Source organism: Bufo bufo, chromosome 4 (assembly GCF_905171765.1).
Source record: "Bufo bufo chromosome 4, aBufBuf1.1, whole genome shotgun sequence".
NCBI classification, from domain to species: domain Eukaryota; kingdom Metazoa; phylum Chordata; class Amphibia; order Anura; family Bufonidae; genus Bufo; species Bufo bufo.
The window spans coordinates 585449674-585472889 of NC_053392.1; the positions used below are offsets into that span (position 1 = coordinate 585449674).

Genomic DNA, 23216 nt, shown 5'->3' on the forward strand with positions numbered 1-23216 from the left:
AATGCTTAGTAGGTGGTCAATTGAGGGTTAAAAAAAAAAGAAAAAAATTAACTCCCCTTCTCCTCTTGTTCGCGTAGTTCCCGGTCTCTTCTTTACTTCTTTAATGATGAGCTGTGGGCTAAAGGACCTTTGGTGACGTCAGATCACATGCTCCAATCACATGGTACATCACCGTGGTGATGGACCATGTGATTGGAGCATGTGATCTGACGTCACCACAGGTCCTAGCCGGTATTTTCATCTTTTAAGAAGTAAAGAAGAGATCGGGAACTACGCGAACAAGAGGAGAAGGTGAGTTAATTTTTTTTCTTTTTTTTTTTTTAACCCTCAATTGATCACCTACTATGCATTCTGTATTCAGAATGCTATTATTTTCCCTTATAACCATGTTATAAGGGAAAATAATACAGTGAATAGACTGTCACCTAGCAACCATGCGTGAAAATCGCACCGCATCCGCACTTGCTTGCGATTTTCACGCAACCCCATTCACTTCTATGGGGCCTGCGTTGCGTGAAAAACGCAAATATAGAGCATGCTGCGATTTTCACGCAACTCATAAGTGATGCGTGAAAATCACCGCTCATCTGAACACCCCATTGAAATAATGGGTCGGTATTCAGTGCGGGTGCAATGCGTTCACCTCACGCATCGCATCCGCGCGGAATACTCGCCCGTGTGAAAGGGGCCTAAGAGAGATGAGTTTTAGGCTAGGGATACATGGAGATCTTGGCCGCAACCAAAGATTGCAGTATAGCGGCGCCGCCACTGAACGGGGTCACCGCGTGTCTCGGAGGTTATCGTGACCTCAAAAATAAAACGTTGCTGGATTATTTTTTTTTCGGATTTTGGGACACTAGCAAGTCGCACTGTGACAGCTACACAGCGATCTTTAGTCAGGCGGTAGATGTCATGGCCAAGATCGCCAGGTAGCCCAGCCATCATAATGCTTACTTTCTGCGTGTGCTAATTATTCGCTAAATATAACAAAGATTAGTATGTAATAACTTTTTTTTTTTATCGTCCTAAGGAAAGAAGGGCTTTCAAAATGTGGCAAATGCAAGCAGGCCTTTTACTGCAATGTGGACTGTCAGGTACGTGCGTTCATCCTTATGTCCATGAATTCAAAGAGGAACCTGTCTCTTGTAAATTAAGTTCCCCATGACTGGTCTTTGTTTGGGGGCTGTGCAGAAAAAAAACTTTCCCTTCCGTGTTGCTCCAGCAGCTGGATCCTGTTGATCGTCTCAGGGGAGGTGCCTCAAGTAAGGGGGTTGTCCTGAGGTGCCGCTGTCTAATTTGCATATATGGCGCTAGGGGGAATCCAAAGCATTTATAACATGGCATCTGTTGGACTGTGCCATACCATGAAAAGGCACAGTTGTCAATATTTTATTTGTAAATAAATTCCCCCCAAAAAAAAAAACATGGCTTGCGGATCCACATGCTCTCGGCGTCATTTATAATCTGTATGTGAGGCCATTTGTCAAGGTTGCCTCTGTCGAGTGGGTATCTACTCTAATCTGGCGCCAACCACCAAAATAGGAAACCTTGACGTGGGGAGTGGGCTTATGTATTTTGATCAAAAAGTCTACAAATGGCCTCATATGCAGATTATAAATTGTGCTGAGAAATGCAAATGAGTAAATCAATGTGGATGTGAGAGCCGTGTTTTTTTTTTTTTTTTTTAAACCTAAAGTCTTAGCTTTTTCCTTGATATCAACACTCCTCCCATATGTTGGTAGATACTGGCAGACATAATTTATATATTTTTTATTTTATTTTTTTTCCCCCAATCCATTTTGGGAGCTGGACGCGATGTGCGCTTTGCAGTGGGGCCCTATGATTTCTTTGTTCTGTATGTGTGGACGCTAGAGGCCGATTTTGTTGGGAAGGTTCACTTCTCACTCAGGGTTCTAAATAAAGCAGTTTGTCATCTTGTGATTGTCCCGGAGGATTGTTTCTCGCCTCGCTGTGCTTTCCCTCGGATCTCATCCTTTGTGTCATCCCTTATTTTGTAAAGGAAACATATTTCGACTAACCTTTGTCTGCGGAGAAGACCGCCATATCCTTGTTTTAATTGCTCTCCGCTGTTTTCTGCTGATGTTAGAAAGGAGACTGGCCCATGCACAAGCTGGAATGCTCCTCAATGTGCTCGTATGGACAGAACTGGAACCCCTCGGAAACCGTAAGACTGACCGCAAGGATACTGGCCAAACAGGTGAGGCCGCCGGGAAGTCCGCGTGAGGATGATTTATATGTTGTGAGGCGAGGGGGTTGACCACAGCATATATCCATCATCATATTATGTATCTAGGACCATGATGGTATCGAGTCATAAGTATAATGGTTCAAAAAATAACCCCAGCAGATGTCTTCATTTTCAATCCATGATATTCTTTTATCCATAGCAAAATTACAGTACAGGACGCGTTTCGGCCCATCCAGCCTTCCTCAACTGCCGTTGATAAAATAGCCCAGAATGCGGTAAAAAGATGGACACGACGATGGAAACCTGATAGACCTCGTTAGAGGGCAATCACTTGACAGATCCTGACATGTTTATTTTAGTAATATCTTGCATCTCCCCTTTTAATAACAATTTGGAGCATCTATTCTTATGACTCTTGTGTCATTCATCTATTATTCCTACTAGAAGTTATGAATGCATTGCTAGACATTTGCAGTAAAGGTCCAGATGGGTGTTACCAGTTGGGGGGGGGGGGTTGTCCCTGCACAGTCTGACACTATCCAATCAGCGCTGGTAACACCCATCTGGACCTTCACAACAAACTTCTAGTAATTCACTCATAACGTCTAGTAGGAATAATAGAAGAATGGCACAACATAGTCATAAGAATAGACGCTCTAGAATTCTAATTACATGACGAGTGTCAGGAAAGGGGGCATGTCCTAAAAAAACTTCATCTCAACATTGAAGTCGAGACTTATTATTCTCAAGGTCATAGTAAAAGACAAAGTTGGCGTTCCACCCCTGCCGCATATGGGAACATTGAAAACTAGTCTGAGGCGCTGCTGGAGAGCGTCGGGGCCGTAAAGATTTTTTAATTTTCATATCATTTCAAGTCTATGTACAAAAGAGAGCCAATATGGCAGGCGTTGAGTTGCTCTGCCCGGAGCGCGGTCTGTCATGAAGTCTTACAGCGCGCAAATAAGTGATCTTTTCTGCGCTCAAACTGACTGGCAAGAGGCGGCGATGGCGGGGTTGTCGGAATAGATAAACGCCGGCGACTTTTTCTGAAGGTTTAATATGCAAACTCCAGTCCTCTTAACCTCAGCTGCTGAGCCACCTGCAATCCCATATTTAATGGGCAAGATTACAAAGTGCTGGCCTGAGGCCAACAGCTGAACGGCGCGTTTCAACTCCATCTACAGCGAGGCGATTCGCTTGCCTCAAAGTCCAACATGCGAGTCGGCCTTATTTGGATGCATGGGAAACAAAGGGAAATTACATATTTAAATGAACCCTGCTATTTTTCTGATCGTCATACATGCAGATGGAGGAAGTTCTGAATACTGCCTCGTGGCCATGCAGTTTAAAAAGGGAAGACAAAAATATAGAGAGAGAACTTTTATACTATTATCTAATACTATTATACTAATAAAAAATAAAAAAATATATATATATATATACTATTATACTCACATTTTCTAAATTTGTTTATAATGGAAATAAATCAAGATTTTCTTTAAATCCTAGAAATTGCACCCAGAAAGAACGCCATCCGAGAAATATCTGTCGGTGAAGGAGTTTGAATCCCGTAAGAAATTTTGTATATATTTTTTTTATTTTTATTTATTTTTTGTTTTTCATTTATGTCAAAAGAATTTTCAAGATCTCCATATGATACTCCATAACAGTAATTATAATGAATTCATATTTTATTTGTATTTTTTTTAATTATTTTTATTTATATTTTATTACAATTTTAGGGTTAAATATAATAAAATATTATATATTTTATTATTATTTATATTTTTGTTATTGTTATTGTTTTATTTTATTTTTAGACCTTGACAAACTGGACAATGAAAAGAAAGAGCTCATTCAGATCGATATTGCTGCCTTGCATCACTTTTACTCTAAGAATTTGCACTATGGTGACAATGCCGCACTTGAAGTCCTCTTTGCACAGGTAATTGCGCTTCCGTTTGTTCATGCTGCTTGCAAATAGTTTGCTTAATTTATTTTACACTGATACTCTACACACATCCAGAGCTGCATTCAGAGTTCTGCTTGCTTCCTGCTCTTGCTGCGTGAGTTTGCTTCTCTCTGCTGGCTCCGTGTTTGTACACAGCATGTCCGGCTGTAGAAGGTGAACAGCAGTGGAAGGCATACAGTACTTTCGGATTAGTTGTACATATGGACGGACAGTGTCCCTGTTACCCAGGAGCATGGAGATGTCACATAATGATGGATAGCCGTTCTGGCTCTGTGGACAATCATTCCCTGCTGATGAGTAGTAAAAGTTCAGCTGTCGTCAGAGTGTGGACATCCCGAGACGTCTGTGATCACTGTGACAGCTGCGGCTGCCTGAGCTAAGCTGTGTACCTTCAGTCTTTACAGATGCACCATTGGGGATAAAGAACTATGTCCTGATGGTTCCTTACTTGTCCTTGAGTCCTTAAAGGGGTTGTCCATTTTAGAAGTGGGGATGGGGGGGGGGTCCTCTGTTCAGGATTCTCCTCTTATGGCTAGAGTGGAGAGCGGTTACAAAGAACATCCTGGAGGACCTGCCCTGTCCTCCAGGAACTGTGTGAATGGGAATGGTGTAATTCTCAGTTTCACCTGTGGTGGCGCTGCAGGGAAACTGGATACGTATTACCAGATTTACCCACAGATTGTAGCTGATCGCTGTAGATCCCAGCAGGGAGACCTTTTGTGATCAGCTTTTTGCCAAGGGATTATCCAAATCTGAAAATCCCTTTTAAGAGCCATGTTTAAATTAGATTTTGTTTCAGTGTTTTCTAGACCGGGCTCTGTGATCAGCCGGGCAGTTGTAATGCTTTGTGCTTCCTCACGGAGGTCATTGCTGAAATCGGTGGCAAGGGAACCTATCTTGCTAATGAGATCAAAGTGAACCACTTTCTGCGACAATATTACACAACATGTTAGGAAGTTGCTATTTATGCAGTTCCCTTACCTGGGCCATCGATGTCTGATCGGTTTGGGGGGGGACCCATCACCAGATCCCACATCAATTGACGGAATGAGCCGACATTGGTATTTCGGGTATTGAAAGTGATGGCGCTTTCCCCTGAGGGTGGGCTTCATGCTGATGTCACATAAGGATAAACTGTCAATGTAATATCCTGGAAACCCACGTTTTAAAGGGGTTTTACAAGATTTAAATATCGATTTATCTATTCTCAGGATAGGACATAAATAAACTTTTGATCGGTGGGGGTCTGACTCCTGGCGCCCCTGACAAACTGCTGCTAAAATCAATGGTAGTTGTTAAAATTTCCCCAGCTACATAACCTGCAATACCCCATACATCCTGTGGACAGGTGGGGTGCTGTATTTAAAAAAACAAAACAAAAAAAAAACAGCCATGTTTTTCCAATTCTGTATGACCACTTTAATGGAGTCTTCTGAGCCTATCCTATAGGTCATTGATATTAATGACCTATAGGATAGGCTCAGAAGACTCCATTAAAGTGGTCATACAGAATTGGAAAAACATGGCTGTTTTTTTTTTTGTTTGTTCATTAATATCAAATCGGCAGCAGTCCCAGGTTTCGGATCAGTTGAGCGGGATGTCACCAGGCCTAGGAAGAGGAGACAGTGGTCCCCTTTAAACAGCTGATCATTGGCGGTGCCAGAAGTTGGACCCCTGCTGATCTGATATTGATGAGCTATCCGGTGGGTAGGCCATCAATATCAAAATCCAATTTAAATTTGGATTCTACCCCAAGGAGGGGGATTAAGAGAACCTTTTACCGCCCCTGTGTAATGACTGTACATAGGGAGATGAATGCACCGTGTGAAAGAAGGATCCCCGCTAATCCCTCTTATTCTTCTAGGTTAACTGCAATGGCTTTACCATTGAAGACGAGGAGCTGTCGCACTTGGGATCAGCGATATTCCCTGAGTAGGTTACTTTTCACGTCTGTCATGGCGCACGCCGTCTGATGGATTCTCACAGACCACGTTACATCCAAGGGCGTACATATCCTAGAGACAATGCGGCTGCTATGGGGGCCCTTGGGCAGAGGAGGACTAGTTGTGGTTGGTCCTTCTGCCCTACCCCAGCCGGCAACCGCTGAGTGGAGCGTTGGTCGAGTAGATAGCCACATATTCACTTTTCTATTGCATTATTTCAGAGAAGATGATTTTTATTTTATTTTTTTCATTTTATTTTTTTTTTAAATATTGAAATGTATTTATTTATTCATTATTTATTTGCAGCGTTGCACTAATGAATCACAGCTGCTGCCCCAACGTGATTGTGACCTACAAAGGCACCGTGGCCGAGATCCGGGCTGTGCAAGAGATCCATGCTGGAGATGAGGTAGGATATCCTTCGTTGCCGTGCATGTCCCATCTCTAGATGTTTTCTTATTGCCGCCCTCCCCCTTCCTGGATTATAAGCATACAGGACCCCCCGACCTGAACCCCTATAGGGGCAATAAATGCAGTGAAATTCCAGTAATCTAGCGTCCGATGATTGAAAAGTCTTATATGATATTGCTGCAATGTAAGAATAGATTTAGAGAGCAGTTGATGATGGCCCCTCTGTCACACCATTATAATTAATGTCACGGGCCCGGTTACCGCCATTTTTTTGCTGAACGTAACCCGTGACTGCACCCTTGGTGATAATCGTGGCAATCATTCTCCATGTAGTCAGGTCTTCCCAGAGATGCAGTGTAGAAATCCTGCTCCTTCCTCCTCTTTCCCAGATAGAAATACACCCTGACGTTACGCTGGAGGCATTTGTGGGCACCGCCGGGAAATTCTCCAAGTTTGAGGACACTCCAGAAACCTTAGCTATAAAAAGACATGACCTATAGGAGGTAGAGTTATACTGTGCGGTATAGCCTGCTGTATGGAAGCCATGATGTGGAAGACGGGAGCGGAGGGTCCCGCTATGAGCAGGGTAGTAACACACCAGGCTATAACTAACCACAGGATTATCCAGATAAACATGACTTCATGAGATGATCATACTTTGGCAGCGGCTCTCCCTTTCTCCCGGACGCCAGCTTAGTCCGTGGAATGTCGATAAGATCTACAAGACCACTGTAAATGTGTGATGAAATGGTCTTCAGCGTCCGCGCGCCGCATCTTCAGATGTGGCCCCCGGCAGCTGTTGTGGTGTAATGTTACCTTGTCTTGTGGGTCCCTCTTGTGGACACCAGGAATAACTGCACCTGGCTGTATCCCAAGTCTTACGTGCTAAAGTTTCATGGCACTTTTAATTTATAGGCCCAAGTTTTAAAACACTAGTTCTAAAAATTCTATAAATGAAGAGGTTTTATGATTGTGGGTGACCCTGTTCTGCCTGGGGTAATGTAGTCATATATGCTGCTTCTTTTAAATAACATACATGGTCGCGCCTCCTCCATTCTTTCTGGTTAATTTCCCCTAGAACGTACATGTAAGGCAGGGGTTTTCCAGCTCTTGCACATATACAGCTCTCAGCCTGCTGGGAGTTGTAGTTTAACAAAATACTGGGGAGCCTTTGTTTTATAGGCATCTATTAAGATCTCGTCCTAGAGATGGGGTCCCCCACAGAGGCGGACTGGCCATGGACCCCACAGTGAAATTTCCAAGTGGACCAATGCCCAGGGGGCTGCTGCTCTCCTGAATTCATCTGCATTGCCGTCCTCAGAGTAGTGATACACTGGAATACTGCAGCGAGGTTGCTATTTGGTTCTGCAGGGGCGGTATTTTGTGCTGCACTATGGTATTGCTGGCTCCGCCTACTTGTGGTGTCCTGCCGTCTGTGGGAAATTTATTAAAAGTAGCATTTCATACTGCAGTCTTATACTAAAAAGTGCGCTGGAGGAAGAGGTGTCAAATTTATTAAAAAAGAGGTCTCTGCACCAGAAAAATCGAATCTACACCAGCTATCAGCGGATGTAGATCTGAGCTATAATTCACTCCAGTTTCTGGTATAATTTATAGTAAATCTGTAGGCCTCAGGCGACCACGCCCCTTCTCTAAGCTCCACCTACTCTTGGCTAAAGTGACACTGACCTCAAACAGCAAAAGTTGCAATTTTATGAAAATGCTGCCATTCATTGAATGATAAATACCCCCCCCCCCCCCACCCCACCTACTATCCCGTTTCCACTGCAGACTGTTCTCTGGGGGTTTCGGCAGCTAGACCCTGATACATGTAACCAGATAAATGTGCTTTTAGATCCAGATCGCCTGATCAGGACAGGTTTTCAGCCTTCTGAGTGTCGACTTCTTGAAGGTTGCCATTCCCAGACAGCATGCAGAGATCTTACAAATGATTTGGAAATGAAACCCACCGTCTCTGAGAAGGTTGTAGAACTTTTCTTCTCTAATTTCAGGTCTTCACCAGCTACATCGATTTGCTGTACCCTACAGAAGATCGAAACGACCGACTTAAAGATGCGTATTTTTTCACCTGCGACTGCAAGGAGTGCACCATCAAGGAAAAGGTAGAGGGGGTCATTTCTCAATGTGTTCAAACATGGAAGGCTCAGTGTCTTTAGTCTGGGTCATGTGGGCTGTATACCCACCAGGTGTCCTTACTGTGCATGTCTTTTACAAGGTGGGTACTGCAGCGTCTGCTCCGTATCGCTCAGCATTGGGTGGTCACTCAGACCCTGATGAATATCTGTATGGACCAGAAGCCGTGCATGTTCCTTCCCGCCGTTTGAGCCGATAGTTCAGATTGCTGGATGTGTAAACTTTTACCCTTCTCCAGTGCAGGAACACACTGGTAAAATTGCCTGTAGGCTCATTCTGGGCTTTGAAGTCCAGGAGGCGGTCCTATCAGTGATTGACAGCTATCTCTGTATACACAGTCATAGGGAGAAGGCTGTCCATCACTGATAGAACTGACTCCTCATAGAGGGAAGGCTGTCAGTCACTGATAGGACCGCCTCCTCATAGAGGGAAGGCTGTCAGTCACTGATAGGACCGCCTCCTCATAGAGGGAAGGCTGTCAGTCACTGATAGGACCGCCTCCTCATAGAGGGAAGGCTGTCAGTCACTGATAGGACCGCCTCCTCATAGAGGGAAGGCTGTCAGTCACTGATAGGACCGCCTCCTCATAGAGGGAAGGCTGTCAGTCACTGATAGGACCGCCTCCTCATAGAGGGAAGGCTGTCAGTCACTGATAGGACCTCCTTCTCATAGAGGGAAGGCTGTCAGTCACTGATAGGACCGCCTCCTCATAGAGGGAAGGCTGTCAGTCACTGATAGGACCGCCTCCTCATAGAGGGAAGGCTGTCAGTCACTGATAGGACCGCCTCCTCATAGAGGGAAGGCTGTCAGTCACTGATAGGACCGCCTCCTCATAGAGGGAAGGCTGTCAGTCACTGATAGGACCTCCTCCTCATAGAGGGAAGGCTGTCAGTCACTGATAGGACCTCCTCCTCATAGAGGGAAGGCTGTCAGTCACTGATAGGACCGCCTCCTCATAGAGGGAAGGCTGTCAGTCACTGATAGGACCGCCTCCTCATAGAGGGAAGGCTGTCAGTCACTGATAGGACCGCCTCCTCATAGAGGGAAGGCTGTCAGTCACTGATAGGACCGCCTCCTCATAGAGGGAAGGCTGTCAGTCACTGATAGGACCGCCTCCTCATAGAAGGAAGGCTGTCAGTCACTGATAGGACCGCCTCCTCATAGAGGGAAGGCTGTCAGTCACTGATAGGACCGCCTCCTGGACTTCAAAGCCCAGAATGAGCAGGAATATAAATATATAAATAACAAGTTTTACTGAATCTTCTCCCATAAAACTATACATCAATCTGCTCAGCTCCTCCTGCTCTATAACATGCTGCCTGCAGCTCAGACACTATGTTCAACGCGACCGGTTCCCTTTAAAGGGTTTGTTCACCCCTGGGGGCCTTTTGGGCAAAACCTCCCCACTCCCAAGGTGGCCAGAGGAGAGAAGCATACTTAACCTGCTCCTTTGCTCCACCTCTGCTGCTTCCTGGTTTGACACGGGTCACATCGCCACCGCAGTGGTGAATTGTCCCCTATGCATCATGTCACTGGGACACATAGGAGACATGTCGCTGATGCAGCGGGCACATGACTCCTGTCAAACTTGACACAGGGAGAGCGGCAGCAGTGGAGTGAAGAAGTCGGGGGTAAGGGGGGAGCAGGTAAGAGTGCTTCCTTCCACAGGTCCGGTTATGTTCGTAGTGGGGAGGGGGGGAATCGGCCCAAAAGGCCCCTGAGGATGACCAACCCCTTTATCAAAGGGAGTAAAAAAAAATCAATAAAAAAAAAACATTTTATTGCACAAAAAAGTCACTTCTTGTTGTAAGTTAAAAAAATTGCACATACTTGGTATGACACTTGTATAATTAATTAAAGAATCTTCTCCATACATCACCCCCACAAATAAAAAAAATTAAAGGGAGACCACCAGCAAGTTCATGCTGCACTAACTACTATTTGCGTGGCGTGAGACCCGTCAATTGGGCCGAGCCGGGCAGGGAGAAGCCAGAGGGGAGCTTCAAGTTCTGCACTTACCTGTCCCTGTAGTTATGGTGGCATGAACCTGCTGATGGGTTCCCGTGAAACAATGATTTAGGACTTGTTGTTCTGCTCCGTTATAGGATCAGAACAATGAAAATAACAGAAGTGCCAGTCCCGACACATAACTGAGACCAACTGTGCCAAACTCACCCCATTGACTATAATGGGGTCTGGCATTTTAGCTGCCAGGATATTCCAACATGCTGGACTTTTTTTGTACTCTGAATTGGTACCTCTGAAAAATGACAACGCCTCCTTCTAGAAAACGTGCCCTCGTACCGGTACGTAACAGCTCTCTGAATGAAAAGTGCAAAAAACGCTTTAAGACTAAAGTAGCCCGTATTATCGGAGGTTAAAGGGGTTATCCAACCCCTTAAATGCCTCCCCATACGCCCGGGCCCCTCACAGAGATTGTACTTGCCTCGCTCCCTGGCATCCGCGTCACTTCTGATCGCCACCCCTGCATCTCCCCGTCACGTGGATTAAAACATCCGGCATGGGGGGGGGGGGGGTTGGCATTGTATGCAGCCAGTGTTTTCATCTGCGCGACGGGGAGATGCAGCGGCCACCGCTCCGACATGAGAAGCGACGTGGGTGCCAGGGAGCAGACAAGTACAACCTCTTTGAGCAGCCTGGGCGTATGGAGAGGCATTTTAGGGGTTGGATAACCCCTTTAAGGGGTATCCCCAGAAAGTACAATTCCATCTGATACTGCAAGAGGAGACCTATACACTATGAGCCCCATTTATCAGAGTCCCATCAGAGACCACAACTGAACCTAGCAGTCATTCAGTGCTTACATTTCTTATATTGATTAGATATGCCGACTGCTGGAACTGATTGGACCATGGCTGGGGCCACCATAGTATTGGTTGTAGGTCAGTGGGGTATACGGGAGTGCACTCATCTGTTTATGTATCTCTCTACAGGATACAGCAAAACTGGAGCTCAGGAATCCTGGTGACCCCCCGAGCCCTCAGACCATACGAGACATGGTCCGATACGCCCGTAACGTGGTGGAGGAGTTCCGGAGAGCAAAACATTATAAAAATATCCTTTTATTCATTATTTTCTTTTACCGCGTCCCTTTATATCGGTGCAGCTCTCCAGCTAATGCAAAAGTACAACACCTAGGACCCGTCAGAGCATACTAGGAGTTGTAGTCTCCAACCTGATCAATAGGTCAATGAGGACGATTCTACTATGCTCAGACCTCTCCAACTGGGCTAAAAAAAGGAGTTGGACAGCTGGCATTGCAGCATGTCCGATCGTATTGCTTAGTCCCTAGATGAACACAGGTGCTTGGCATCCACTTATCTCCGGGACTTCAGGGCGGACAAACAATGGTTCTGTCCGTACCACATTTATCGCCTGCGTCAAAGCTATATATCTCCGACAAAAGGCTGCAACGTATTCTACTGTATAAGTATATGGTGGGATACATCACCCATAGGCCAAAAGGATTTATTTAGTTTACGCACTTATATACCGCTACTATATTCCTCAGCGCTTTACAGACATTCGCATCCAACTGTCCCCAATGGGGCTCACAGTCTAAGTCAGTATGTCTTTGGAGTGTGGCAGGAAACCCACGCATACACGGGGAGAACATACAAACTCCATGCAGATGTTATCCTTAGGCCTCATGCACACGACCGTTCCGTTTTTTTGTGGTCCTCAAATTGCGGATCCGCAAAACACGGAAGCCGCCCGTGTGCCTTCTGCAATTTGCGGAACGGGCGGCCCATTGTAGAAATGCCTATTCTTGTCCGCAAAACGGACAAGAATAGGACATGTTTTTTTGCGGGGCCACGGAACGGAGCAACTGATTCGGACAGCACACTGAGTGCTCTCCGCATCTTTTGCGGCCCCATTGAAGTGAATGGGTCCGCACCCGAGCCGCAAAAACTGCAGCTCTGATGTGGACCACAGCAATGGTCGTATGCATGAGGCCTAAGTCTGATTCAAACCCAGGACCCCAGCGCTACAAGGCAACAGTGCAAATCACTGAGCCACTGTGCTGCCCTATTGGTCTCCATTGGGTAAATAGAGCCCCATTTGCTGAATACCTGACTCTTAACGTGGTGTGAACAGAGCCTCACAACCATTTTGTAGCCATGGCTGTCTCTCCCTGAAGCTCCAGTGTTTCCAGGGCTTAATAATTGATGACACATCCTCAGGATAAGTCATAAATATCAGATCGGTGGGGTTCAGACTCCTGCCACCCCCGCCGATCAGATGTATGAAGGAGCTGGGGCGCTTGAGCGAGCGCTGCAGCCTCTTCATAAAACACCAGGCACAGCGCCATACATTGTATAGTGGATGTCCTTTGTATTGCATCTCACTCCCATTCACTTGAATGAGACCGCGCTGCAGAAAGGTCATAAGATCACAGGCTGCAGGGCTCGCCTAAGCACATGGCCCCTTCCAACAGCTGATTGGCTTGGGTGGTGGGATTCGGACCCCACTCTGATGTCGTATTGATGGGTCATCCATAAAACCCCATTAATTTTGCATCCTATAGTCTAGAAAATCTGATAATCTGCGCAGCTAAGTAGTGTGGAATTTCACAAGACCAGAATCCAATTTTTTTTAAAAATTTTTTTTATAGTCCCGACCATATTCTACGCCTTTTATACTTCTCTGAGTAATCATCTCGGATCAGGCCTTTCTGTGTCTCAATATGGTGTAGGAGGGAATCCATGTTTGTCGTTGCCTCTTTCTCCTTAACTCTGCCACGTCCGAGCGAGCTGCTGGAAATGTGCGAGCTCAGCATAGAGAAGATGGGAGAGGTGTTTGGCGAGTGCAACGTGTACATGTTACATATGATGTACCAGTCAATGGGAGTCTGCCTGTATCAGCAGGACTGGGAAGGAGCCCTGAAATATGGGCAGAAAATCATCACCCCCTACAGGTAATTGTGATCACGCTCCCAAGGTGCTGTACAGGATTAGGCCGGGGCGACACGGGGACATGTGTCGCGCAACTTGCTGTCACGTGACTGTTTCAGAGCAGTAACGTTGTGGTCGCACGTGACTTGCATTGTGAACTATGATGAGAAAGTTGCATGTGACTCGTGACCAATAATCCAACAATGCAACATCACAATCTTCACGGCTAAGAGACACCTGACTGCTTCCTTCACACCTGTCCATGGGTTGTCTGCAGTATTACAGCCATTAAAATGACTATGGCCGAGCTGTCATACCACGTTCGGCCTCTGGACAAGTGTGGCGCTGTTTTAGGGCTACTCCTTTAACCCCTTCTGCACCTGTACATGTACGGCACAGCTAGCAGGGAGCCCCGGACCCACGCCGTACATGTACGGCACACTGATCAGGTGGGCACAGGAGCAAGATTCCGACGGGTTAACCCCTTAGATGCCACAGTCAATGCTGACTGCAGCATCTAAGCGGTTTACAGAGGGAGGGGGCGCCCTTTTTTTTTTTAACCACTGTGATCGCAGGGTGCCGATAGTCTGCCAGCTACAGAAGCCTAAGAGGCCCAGCCCCCAGGCTGTTAGCATACCTCCCAACTTTTTGGACATTCAAAGAGGGACACTTATGGTTCATTGTGTGAAGTTCCATATTTTATTTTTTTTCTGCATTTTACGAAATAGAGCAAAAATTATCTGAATATAGAAATTTCTAAAATTCAAATAATGAAATGATATACCAGGCGGGCTCTAATAGCCACATGGGAAACACTTTCTGGATCAGTATTGTAAATGCAATAATGAGAATCTATACCTCAGATCAAAAAGAGAGACACGGGGACTTGAGTCAAAAAGAGGGACTGTCCCTCCAAAAGAGGGACACTTGGGAGGTCTGTGTTAGTGTGAAACTGACGGTTCCAATGCAGTACAATACAACATGTACTGTACTGCTTTGAACCAGCCATCAGACCCTCACAAGTTCCCTAGTAGAACTAAAATAAAAAGTAGCAAAAAAGAAAATTTAAAAAAAGTGTTTGGAAAAAAAAAATTAGGATAACTATTTTGCAAGGTATCACTGGTCTTCAAAGCAGACACTCAAATTTAGAAAATTGCTAGTTTCTCCAACTTTTCTGTAAATTTCAAATTATTTATTTTTTAAAGATATTGTCTTATTCACCACGAAGTACAATGTATCTTGAAAAAATTCTCAGAATAGCTAGGATAAGTAAAAGCGTCCCAAAGTTATTACCACATAAAGTGACACCTGTCAGATTTGATAAATTGGGCAGGGTCAGGAAGGTGAAGACTGTTTGGGTCCTCAAGGGGAATTCTACCAACTATACAACTTCTTCAGGTTAGGCTACTTTCACACCTGCGTTAGGTGCGGATCCGTCTTGTATCTGCACAGACGGATCCACACCGATAATGCAAACGCTTGTATCCGTTCAGAACGGATCCGTTTGCATTACCATGAACAGAAAAAAAATAAAGTCAATGGGGGACGGATCTGTTTTCAATTGCACCATATTGTGTAAGTGAAAACGGATCCGCCCCCATTGACTTACATTGTAAGTCAGGATGGATCAGTTTGGCTCCGCATCGCCAGGCGGACATCAAAACACTGCAAGCAGCGTTATGGTGTCCGCCTCTAGAGCGGAATGGAGGCTAAACGGAGCCAAACTGATGCATTCTGAGCGGATCCTTATCCATTCAGAATGCATTGGGGCTGAACTGATCCGTTTTGGGCCGCTTGTGAGATCCCTGAAACGGATCTCACAAGCGGAGCCAGAAACGCCAGTGTGAAAGTAGCCTTACTTTTCTGTGCACCAGTCCAAGCATGCCTGTTTATGTATGGCGGTCATATAAGAAGGCATAAAGGGGGAGAGTTAACAAGTCTGCTGTGTCCTATGCCAGTCTTGATCCCCTCGGCTCCGGAATGTGATATGCCTAATTTATTAAGAGGTAGACACCTACTAATACATTAGGCATGAGTGTGCCAGAAACTCAAATGTACACCTTGGACTTGAAGGCTATGTACACCTTTGGAGACCATTTTTTTAAAATTTGTTTTTATTGGCCTTTTTAAAAAATATTTAGCTGTTTTGTCACAAAGGGTTAACTGTTTTTGTCGCTGTGTGACTGGTACTTTCACTTTTGTGCCAGTCATCTTATAAAGCTTCTCTCTAAACTACTGAGACATCATAAACACTTATTTAAGCCTCGTTCTTATCAGTAAGATGAGAACTGAGCTATAATGAGTGTTTATAAGGTTAGAGATAAGGAGCCCGTCAGCTTCTGGTCTGACGGAAAATACATAAAATCCACAGGCTGCTAGTACAGCATGTCAGCTCGGTACAGAAAAAGCCATATTTTTTTAAATAAAGTCGAATTAAAAAATATATATTTTTAGCTTAAAATAAATATAATGCAATATTTTTAAAAAAAAGTATCTGGTGGGTCACGAGAGGCCCCGCCCTCTCGCTAAACCGCAACCCCTTTAGAAAAGTGGCAAGAAGCTCAAAGTCACAAATACGGTATGTGCCAAAATTTGCAGCTTTTAACGCCACAAAAAATGGCGTTAACATTAATAAATCTTGTTTTTACCGCTTTCACATGGTCACCAAGGCTATACATACACATGCGATGCTATTACAGGGAGGAATAAGCTGCTGTCCGCTACCCCTGGCGCCACTGATCTTGAAATCTCTGCATAGGACAGGTGACATCCAAGATAATTCCCCCTGATGGGAGCAATGTCTGGTGTTTTTGAGCAGAAGCCATGGATGTGGTCCTTTCCAGTGACAATGTAGTGGTGGCTTTGTCTTCCAGTAAGCACTATCCTCCTTACTCTCTGAATGTCGCCTCCATGTGGCTGAAGCTCGGACGACTTTACATGGGACTGGAGAAGAAATTGGCCGGGACAAAAGCTCTGAAAAAGGTATTTGATGCTTCCTCTATTGCAGGGCTCGACAAATCCCGGGCGCCAGGTCGCCATGGCGACCAGGAATTTGGTCCTGGCGCTTGGGTATTTGTCAGCCCGTTTTCAAAGATGCGCTCTCGGCGCGCACCATGGTTTCCTGAGCGGCACAGTGGAGGAGAGGAGTCCCTCCCTCCCCACTGTGCGCGGCTGCCGCTGGCCACTAAGAACAGGGTAGGAGGAGGAGGGGAGGGACTGTGGCCACTGCGCCACCAATGAATGTGCCGGCCATATCCCGGCCCCTATGACTGCACGCTGTGATCCGCGCGATTAACCCCTCAGTTGAGGGGTTATTCGCGCGGATCACAGCGTCCTGTCAGAGGTCGGGGGCCGGGTTCTTCAGTTTCGACTCTCTGCATTGGTGGCAGTGGGCAGTTCCGATCGGAGTCCCAGCAGTGTAATGCTGGGGCTCCGATCGGTTACCATGGCAGCCAGGAGTCACGCTACTGAAGTCCTGGCTGCCATGATATGTTAGTAAGCAGCATTATACTCACGTGCGCCGAGGCCGCCGGGCGCTCTTTCTTCTGTCTGTGCGGCTCATTGCTAATGCTTATAGCATTAGCAATGCGCCGCACAGACCTATGAGAAGAAGGAGCTCCCGGCGATCACGGCGCACGTGAGTATAATGCTGCTCACTAACATACCATCGCAGCCAGGACTTCAGTAGCGTGACTCCTGGCTGCCATGGTAACCGATCGGAGCCCCAGCATTACACTGCTGGGACTCCGATCGGAACTGCCCACTGCCAGTGCCACCAATGATGGGGGGAGGAGGAGGAGGGGGACCCTGTGGCCACTGCCACCAATGATTAATACTGGGGAGGGAGGCAGGGTGGGTTTGTTACCAGAGGGGGCTGATAAGAGGGGGGGGGAGGGGCTGATAAGAGGGAGGCTGGAGGGGCTGATAAGAGGGAGGCTGGAGGGGCTGATAAGAGGGAGGCTGGAGGGGCTGATAAGAGGGAGGCTGGAGGGGTTGATAAGAGGGAGGCTGGAGGGGTTGATAAGAGGGAGGCTGGAGGGGCTGATAAGAGGGAGGCTGGAGGGGCTGATAAGAGGGAGGCTGGAGGGGCTGATAAGAGGGAGGCTGGAGGGGCTGATAAGAGGGAGGCTGGAGGGGCTGATAAGAGGGAGGCTGGAGGGGCTGATAAGAGGGAGGCTGGAGGGGCTGATAAGAGGGAGGCTGGAGGGGCTGATAAGAGGGAGGCTGGAGGGGCTGATAAGAGGGAGGCTGGAGGGGCTGATAAGAGGGAGGCTGGAGGGGCTGATAAGAGGGAGGCTGGAGGGGCTGATAAGAGGGAGGCTGGAGGGGCTGATAAGAGGGGGGCTGATAAGAGGGAGGCTGGAGGGGGGCTGATCAGAGGCTGGAGGGGGGCTGATCAGAGGCTGGGGGGGGGCTGATCAGAGGCTGGGGGGGGCTGATCAGAGGCTGGGGGGGGCTGATCAGAGGCTGGGGGGGGCTGATCAGAGGCTGGAGGGGCTGATCAGAGGCTGGAGGGGCTGATCAGAGGCTGGAGGGGCTGATCAGAGGCTGGAGGGGCTGATCAGAGGCTGGAGGGGCTGATCAGAGGCTGGAGGGGCTGATCAGAGGCTGGAGGGGCTGATAAGAGGCTGGAGGGGCTGATCAGAGGCTGGCTGCCATGGTCAGCTCCCTGCTGTTGTGTGCACAAAGCACAGGACAGCAGGGAGAGTGTAAAGTCCTATTCACCCTAATAGAGCTCTATTAGGGTGAATATGACAAGGGTTCTAGCCCTTAAGGAGGCTAATAGTTATTAAATAAAGTAAAAAAAAAAAAAGTTTGAACACCCCCCCACCCCCCCCCCCCAAATATAGAAAACGATATATTGCGATATACATGCTTAAAATTATATCGCAATATAGATTTTATGACGCGGCTCCGCCTGGCTCCTAACTTTTTTAGCTGGCTCCTAGATTCCAAGGAAATTTGTCAAGCCCTGCTCTATTGTGTATTTAAAGGGGTTCTCCAATGATTAATATAAAAAAAATTAAAATCAGACATCCTATAGTATAGTACAAATCTCTTTCTAACAAAGCTAGGACCAGTCCTGTACCTCACATGGACCCAGAGATCTCCCCATTCATTGTTCCAATTACTCTGCTAGATTTATATGAAGCTGGCAGCTCATGGGGTGTGTCCTTTCTGCTGCAGCTCTTTCCCCGTCAATCAAAATGCAGAGGGCGCAGCAGTTGCAGAGAGGGCAGAGCCTCTAGGTGTAACAGCGACGCCCACGTTGCTCCTAGAGGGTCATTTGCATACATTAAAACATAATTTTTCTCAGCAATGCGGGCACATATGAACATGGGACCAACACAGATGTCTTCAGCTGCCAAGCGCACATGTAACAGGTCAGCCAGTGTCATAGGGACAAAACTGCTGACAGATGCCCTTTAAACTCCCTCCTAATTGTGTCCCATTAGTTCAAGTACAGTTCATTACGATGTATTAGATATCATCAGAATGTTTCTGCTCGTTGGCAGCACAGTGGTTACTACTCTTAACCATGGTCCTGGGTTCAAATCTGACCATGGGCAACATCTGCGTGGAGTTTGCATGGATTTCCTCCGGGTTCTGTGATTTAAGCCTCATTCACACTCAGTGATTTCCATCAGTGATTGTGAGTCACAATCGCTGATGAAAATCACTGACCAAAACACTGACGTGTGAAGGAGGCATTAGTCCCACACTGCAAAAACATAATGATGGGTCATCTTATGTAATTGGATCTAGCATGTGTGTCTGATAAGAATGATAACGATCTCTGCACATTTCTGTATTCGTACCCTTTGAACTTTTCCACATTTTGTTTTTTTCGTTACACCCACAAACTTAAATGTATTTTATTGGGATTTTATGTGATAGACCAATACAAAGTAGCAAGTATGTGTGACGTGAAAAGAAAATGATACATGGTTTTCATCATTTTTAATAAATAATGTGGAAATTGTGGCTTACATTTTTATTCAGCCCCCTGTACTCTGATACCCCTAAATAAAATCCAGTTTGCCAATTGCCTTCAGAAGTCACCTAATTAGTAAATGGAGTCCATCTGTGTGTAATTTATCCTCCGTATAACTACAGCTGTTCTGTGAAGGCCTCAAAGGTTTGTTGGAGAACATTAGTGATCAAAGAGCATCATGAAAACCAAGGAACACACCAGACAGGTCAGGAATAAAGTTGTGAAGAGGTGTAAAGCAAAGTTGGGTTATAAAAGAATATCCCAAGCTCTGAATATCTCGCGGAGCACTTTTCAATCCATCATCCGAAAACGGAAGGAGTATGGCACAACTGCAAACCTACCAAGACATGGCCGTCCACCTAAAATGACAGCCCAGACAAGGAGAGCACTAATTAGAGAAGCAGCCACAAGGCTTATGGTCACTGTGGAGGAGCTGCAGAGATCCACAGCTCAGGTGGGAGAATCTGTCCACAGGACAACTAGTCGTGTACTCCACAAATTCAAATTTTTCAAAGCAAGCCATAAGAAGTCCTGTTTGCAATTTGCCATCAGCCATGTAGGGGACACAGCAAACATGTAGAAGAAGCTGCTCCGGTCAGATGAGACCAAAGTTGAACTTTTTGGCCTAAATGCAAAACGCTGTGTGGCAGAAAACTGACACTGCACATCACCCTGAACACATTATCCCCACTGTGAAACATGGTGGTGGCGGCATCATACTGTGGGGATGCTTTTCATCAGTAGGGTTAGGGAAGCTGGTCAGAGTCGATGGGAAGATGGATGGAGCTACATGCAGGGCAATCCTGTAGGAGACTGGGGCGGAGGTTCACCTTCCAGCAGGACAATGACCCTAAACATCCAGCCAGAGCTGCAATGGAATGGTTTAGATCAGGCATGCCCAATTTGCGGCCCTCCAGCTGTTGTAAAACTACAACTCCCAGCATGCCTGGATAGCCTACAGCTATTAGGGCATGCTGGGAGTTGTAGTTTTGCAACATCTGGAGGGCCACAGGTTGAGCATCCCTGGTTTAGATCAAAAGATATCTATCTGTTAAGGGCTCGTGCACACAACCGTATGTATTTTGCAGTCCGCAAAAATACGGATGACATCCGTGTGTATTCCATATTTTGCGGAACGGAACAGCTGGCCCCTAATAGAACAGCACTATCCTTGTCCGTATGCAGACAATAATAGGACATGTTCTATTTTTTTTGCGATACGGAATCGGAATGCACACTGAGTAACTTCCTATTTTTATTTTTTTTTTATTTATTTTTTTGGCGGACCCATTGAAATCAATGGTTCCGTATACGGTTCGCAAAAAAAAAAAAAACGGGACGGACACGGAAAGAACATACGTTCGTGTGCATGAGCCCTTAGACTGGCCCAGTCACAGTCCAGACCTAAATCCCATTGAGAATCTGTGGCAAGACTTGAACATTACTGATCTCAGACGCTCTCCATCTTAATTTGACTGAGCGCGAGCTATTTTGAAAAGAAAAATGGGCAAAACTTTCAGCCTCCAGATGTGCAAAGTTGCATTGAAAGGTGGTCCTACAAAGTATTGTCTCGGGGGACGAATACAAATGCACACCACACTTCTATTTATTAAGACTTTTGAAAGCCATGTATAATTTTCTTTTCACGTCACACATACTTGCTACTTTTTTGTTGTTCGATCACATAAAATCCCCCAAAAAATACATTGGTTGTAACCTGAAAATAATGTGGAAAAGTTTAAGGGATATGAATATTTTTGTAGTTCCTTGAAAAAGTAAATACTGTATTGTATCTAGATATGGTTTAACCCCCTTAACTGCCCATATTCCCCTTTTTAACTCCTTAGATGCAGTCAGTAGCAAATAGAATATTTAAGTGGTTTCAGAGGGAGAGGGCTCCCTCTGTCGCTGCCACCACAATACGACACTGTGTAAAATTATCAGATTTGTCCCAAGGGGTGAAAGTCCCTATTTGGCTATGCCATTGGAAAACTAAAAATGTTATCCCTCTTGGAGTGTGTCTGTGGGGGAAGGGTTAATGATCAAATTCTCTTCACCTGCTGCCACAATTACAGGGCGCTTACTACACATTAAATCAGTACTAAAACAGTATGCAGTAAGCTCTTGAGCTCCCCCTAATGGTGGCTGTGTAGAATGTTGAACCTATAAGCAATCTGGTGTTCAAATCTGGACATTTGCTTCTTAAAAGGTCTTAATTCAGCAAGAATCGTCCTTTCAACAACAAAAAATCTTCTCTCCTTTCAGGCTATTGCTATAATGGAGATCGCCCATGGAGCTGATCATTATTACATAGCGGAAGTCAAGAAGGAGCTGGAACAATGAAGTCTGAGATCTATGCAATGCACTTCTCCTTAATTGTATGTCGGAATGTAAATGTGTATGTCTGGATGGACCCGCTAAGCAAAGTGCTGCTTTAACCCCGTCTGTCGGAGCTGACCTCCTGAAATCTATTTATGGTTTGTCCCGTCTTGGCATGTAAGATGTTTGGCGATCAATCACCCACAGCACTCAGGGGCTTGTTAACTAAAAATGGACGCTTCTTGTTCATGCCTCCAAGTCCCTCTAGGGGGCAATCTTGGAACACTTATCCCATGGGGAACTGTAGCCTCTGCAGGGGTCGTAGCATGTTAAAGGGCTACATGTCCAGCTCTCCTGTAGCAAAGACATGGAATTTGCAGAAAAAAAAGAAAAAAAAAAACCTTTTTATTTTTATTTTGAGTGGAATTTTAGAATTTCACTTAATTCTACATTTTCTCTCTCTCTGAGTAAAGGATTGATTTCTGACCGCTTTACAGCCACTCGGCTGACATCACGATGGCCGCCCTATGACGCACCTCAATTTCACATCTGCAACGTATACAGTCTGCATCTGATTATTTTGGCACCCGTTTTATTGTTTTGAATGAAAAATTTATAATTTGGTTTAAATTCTTTTTAGAAATGTGAATCGCTGGATTGTTTTCTGCAAGCAGTAGTCTGAAACCAAAGTTTGCCTGTGAGTTTTATTACAAAATTTCTGTTTCACACTGCAGAGTAATAAAAAATTTATGGGAAAACGATATTATTATTATTTTTTTTAAGGGGTAACTGAGTTTTAGAGATTCTCACAAATTAACTTATGCTTTTGCTGGGGACAGTGAGGATCCGTTCCCATCTGCACCAGCTCTCTGGTCTGCTGATATTGACTTTTAGCTGCCCTTGCATCCAGCCATTCTCCTCAAGCCTGGGACATGTCTTAATACAGGCAGTCTGCCAGTACTATACTGGTCTAGACTTCGTTTCCCATAATTCTAGGCCAATCACCAGTAAGTCCTATCCTAATCCTTCTCCCTAACATCTGCTCACAGAACACAGATCTAAGACTCGCAATACAGATCATCATCACAGCATAGAGAGGGGGAAATAATTGCAGATCGCAGAACACACGCAGAAGCACTTAAAGGGGTATTCCCATCACAGAAAATGGGGGCATATTGCTAGGATATCCCCCCCCCATTTTCTGATAGGTGCTGGTTCCACCTCTGGAACCGTACCTACGCCGAGAATGAGGTGGGGAGAGTGGTGGCTGTGGAGGACCCCCAGGTATTCCAGGGTC

At 45.8% G+C, this 23216-nt stretch overlaps 1 protein-coding gene across 1 annotated transcript in view; it reads left to right on the plus strand.

The window, feature by feature from the left end:
* Positions 1-22665, plus strand: part of SMYD2 (SET and MYND domain containing 2) — a 30465-nt gene extending 7800 nt beyond the window's left edge. Inside the window, exons 2-12 of the mRNA XM_040430427.1 lie at positions 1031-1094; positions 2108-2218; positions 3719-3779; positions 4030-4154; positions 6046-6113; positions 6431-6533; positions 8548-8658; positions 11644-11764; positions 13454-13628; positions 16479-16587; positions 21866-22665. Of these exons, the coding sequence (XP_040286361.1) occupies positions 1031-1094; positions 2108-2218; positions 3719-3779; positions 4030-4154; positions 6046-6113; positions 6431-6533; positions 8548-8658; positions 11644-11764; positions 13454-13628; positions 16479-16587; positions 21866-21943 (1126 nt within the window). The 3' untranslated portion in view covers positions 21944-22665. The remainder of the gene's footprint in view (positions 1-1030; positions 1095-2107; positions 2219-3718; positions 3780-4029; positions 4155-6045; positions 6114-6430; positions 6534-8547; positions 8659-11643; positions 11765-13453; positions 13629-16478; positions 16588-21865) is intronic.
* Positions 22666-23216: the final 551 nt, after the last annotated feature.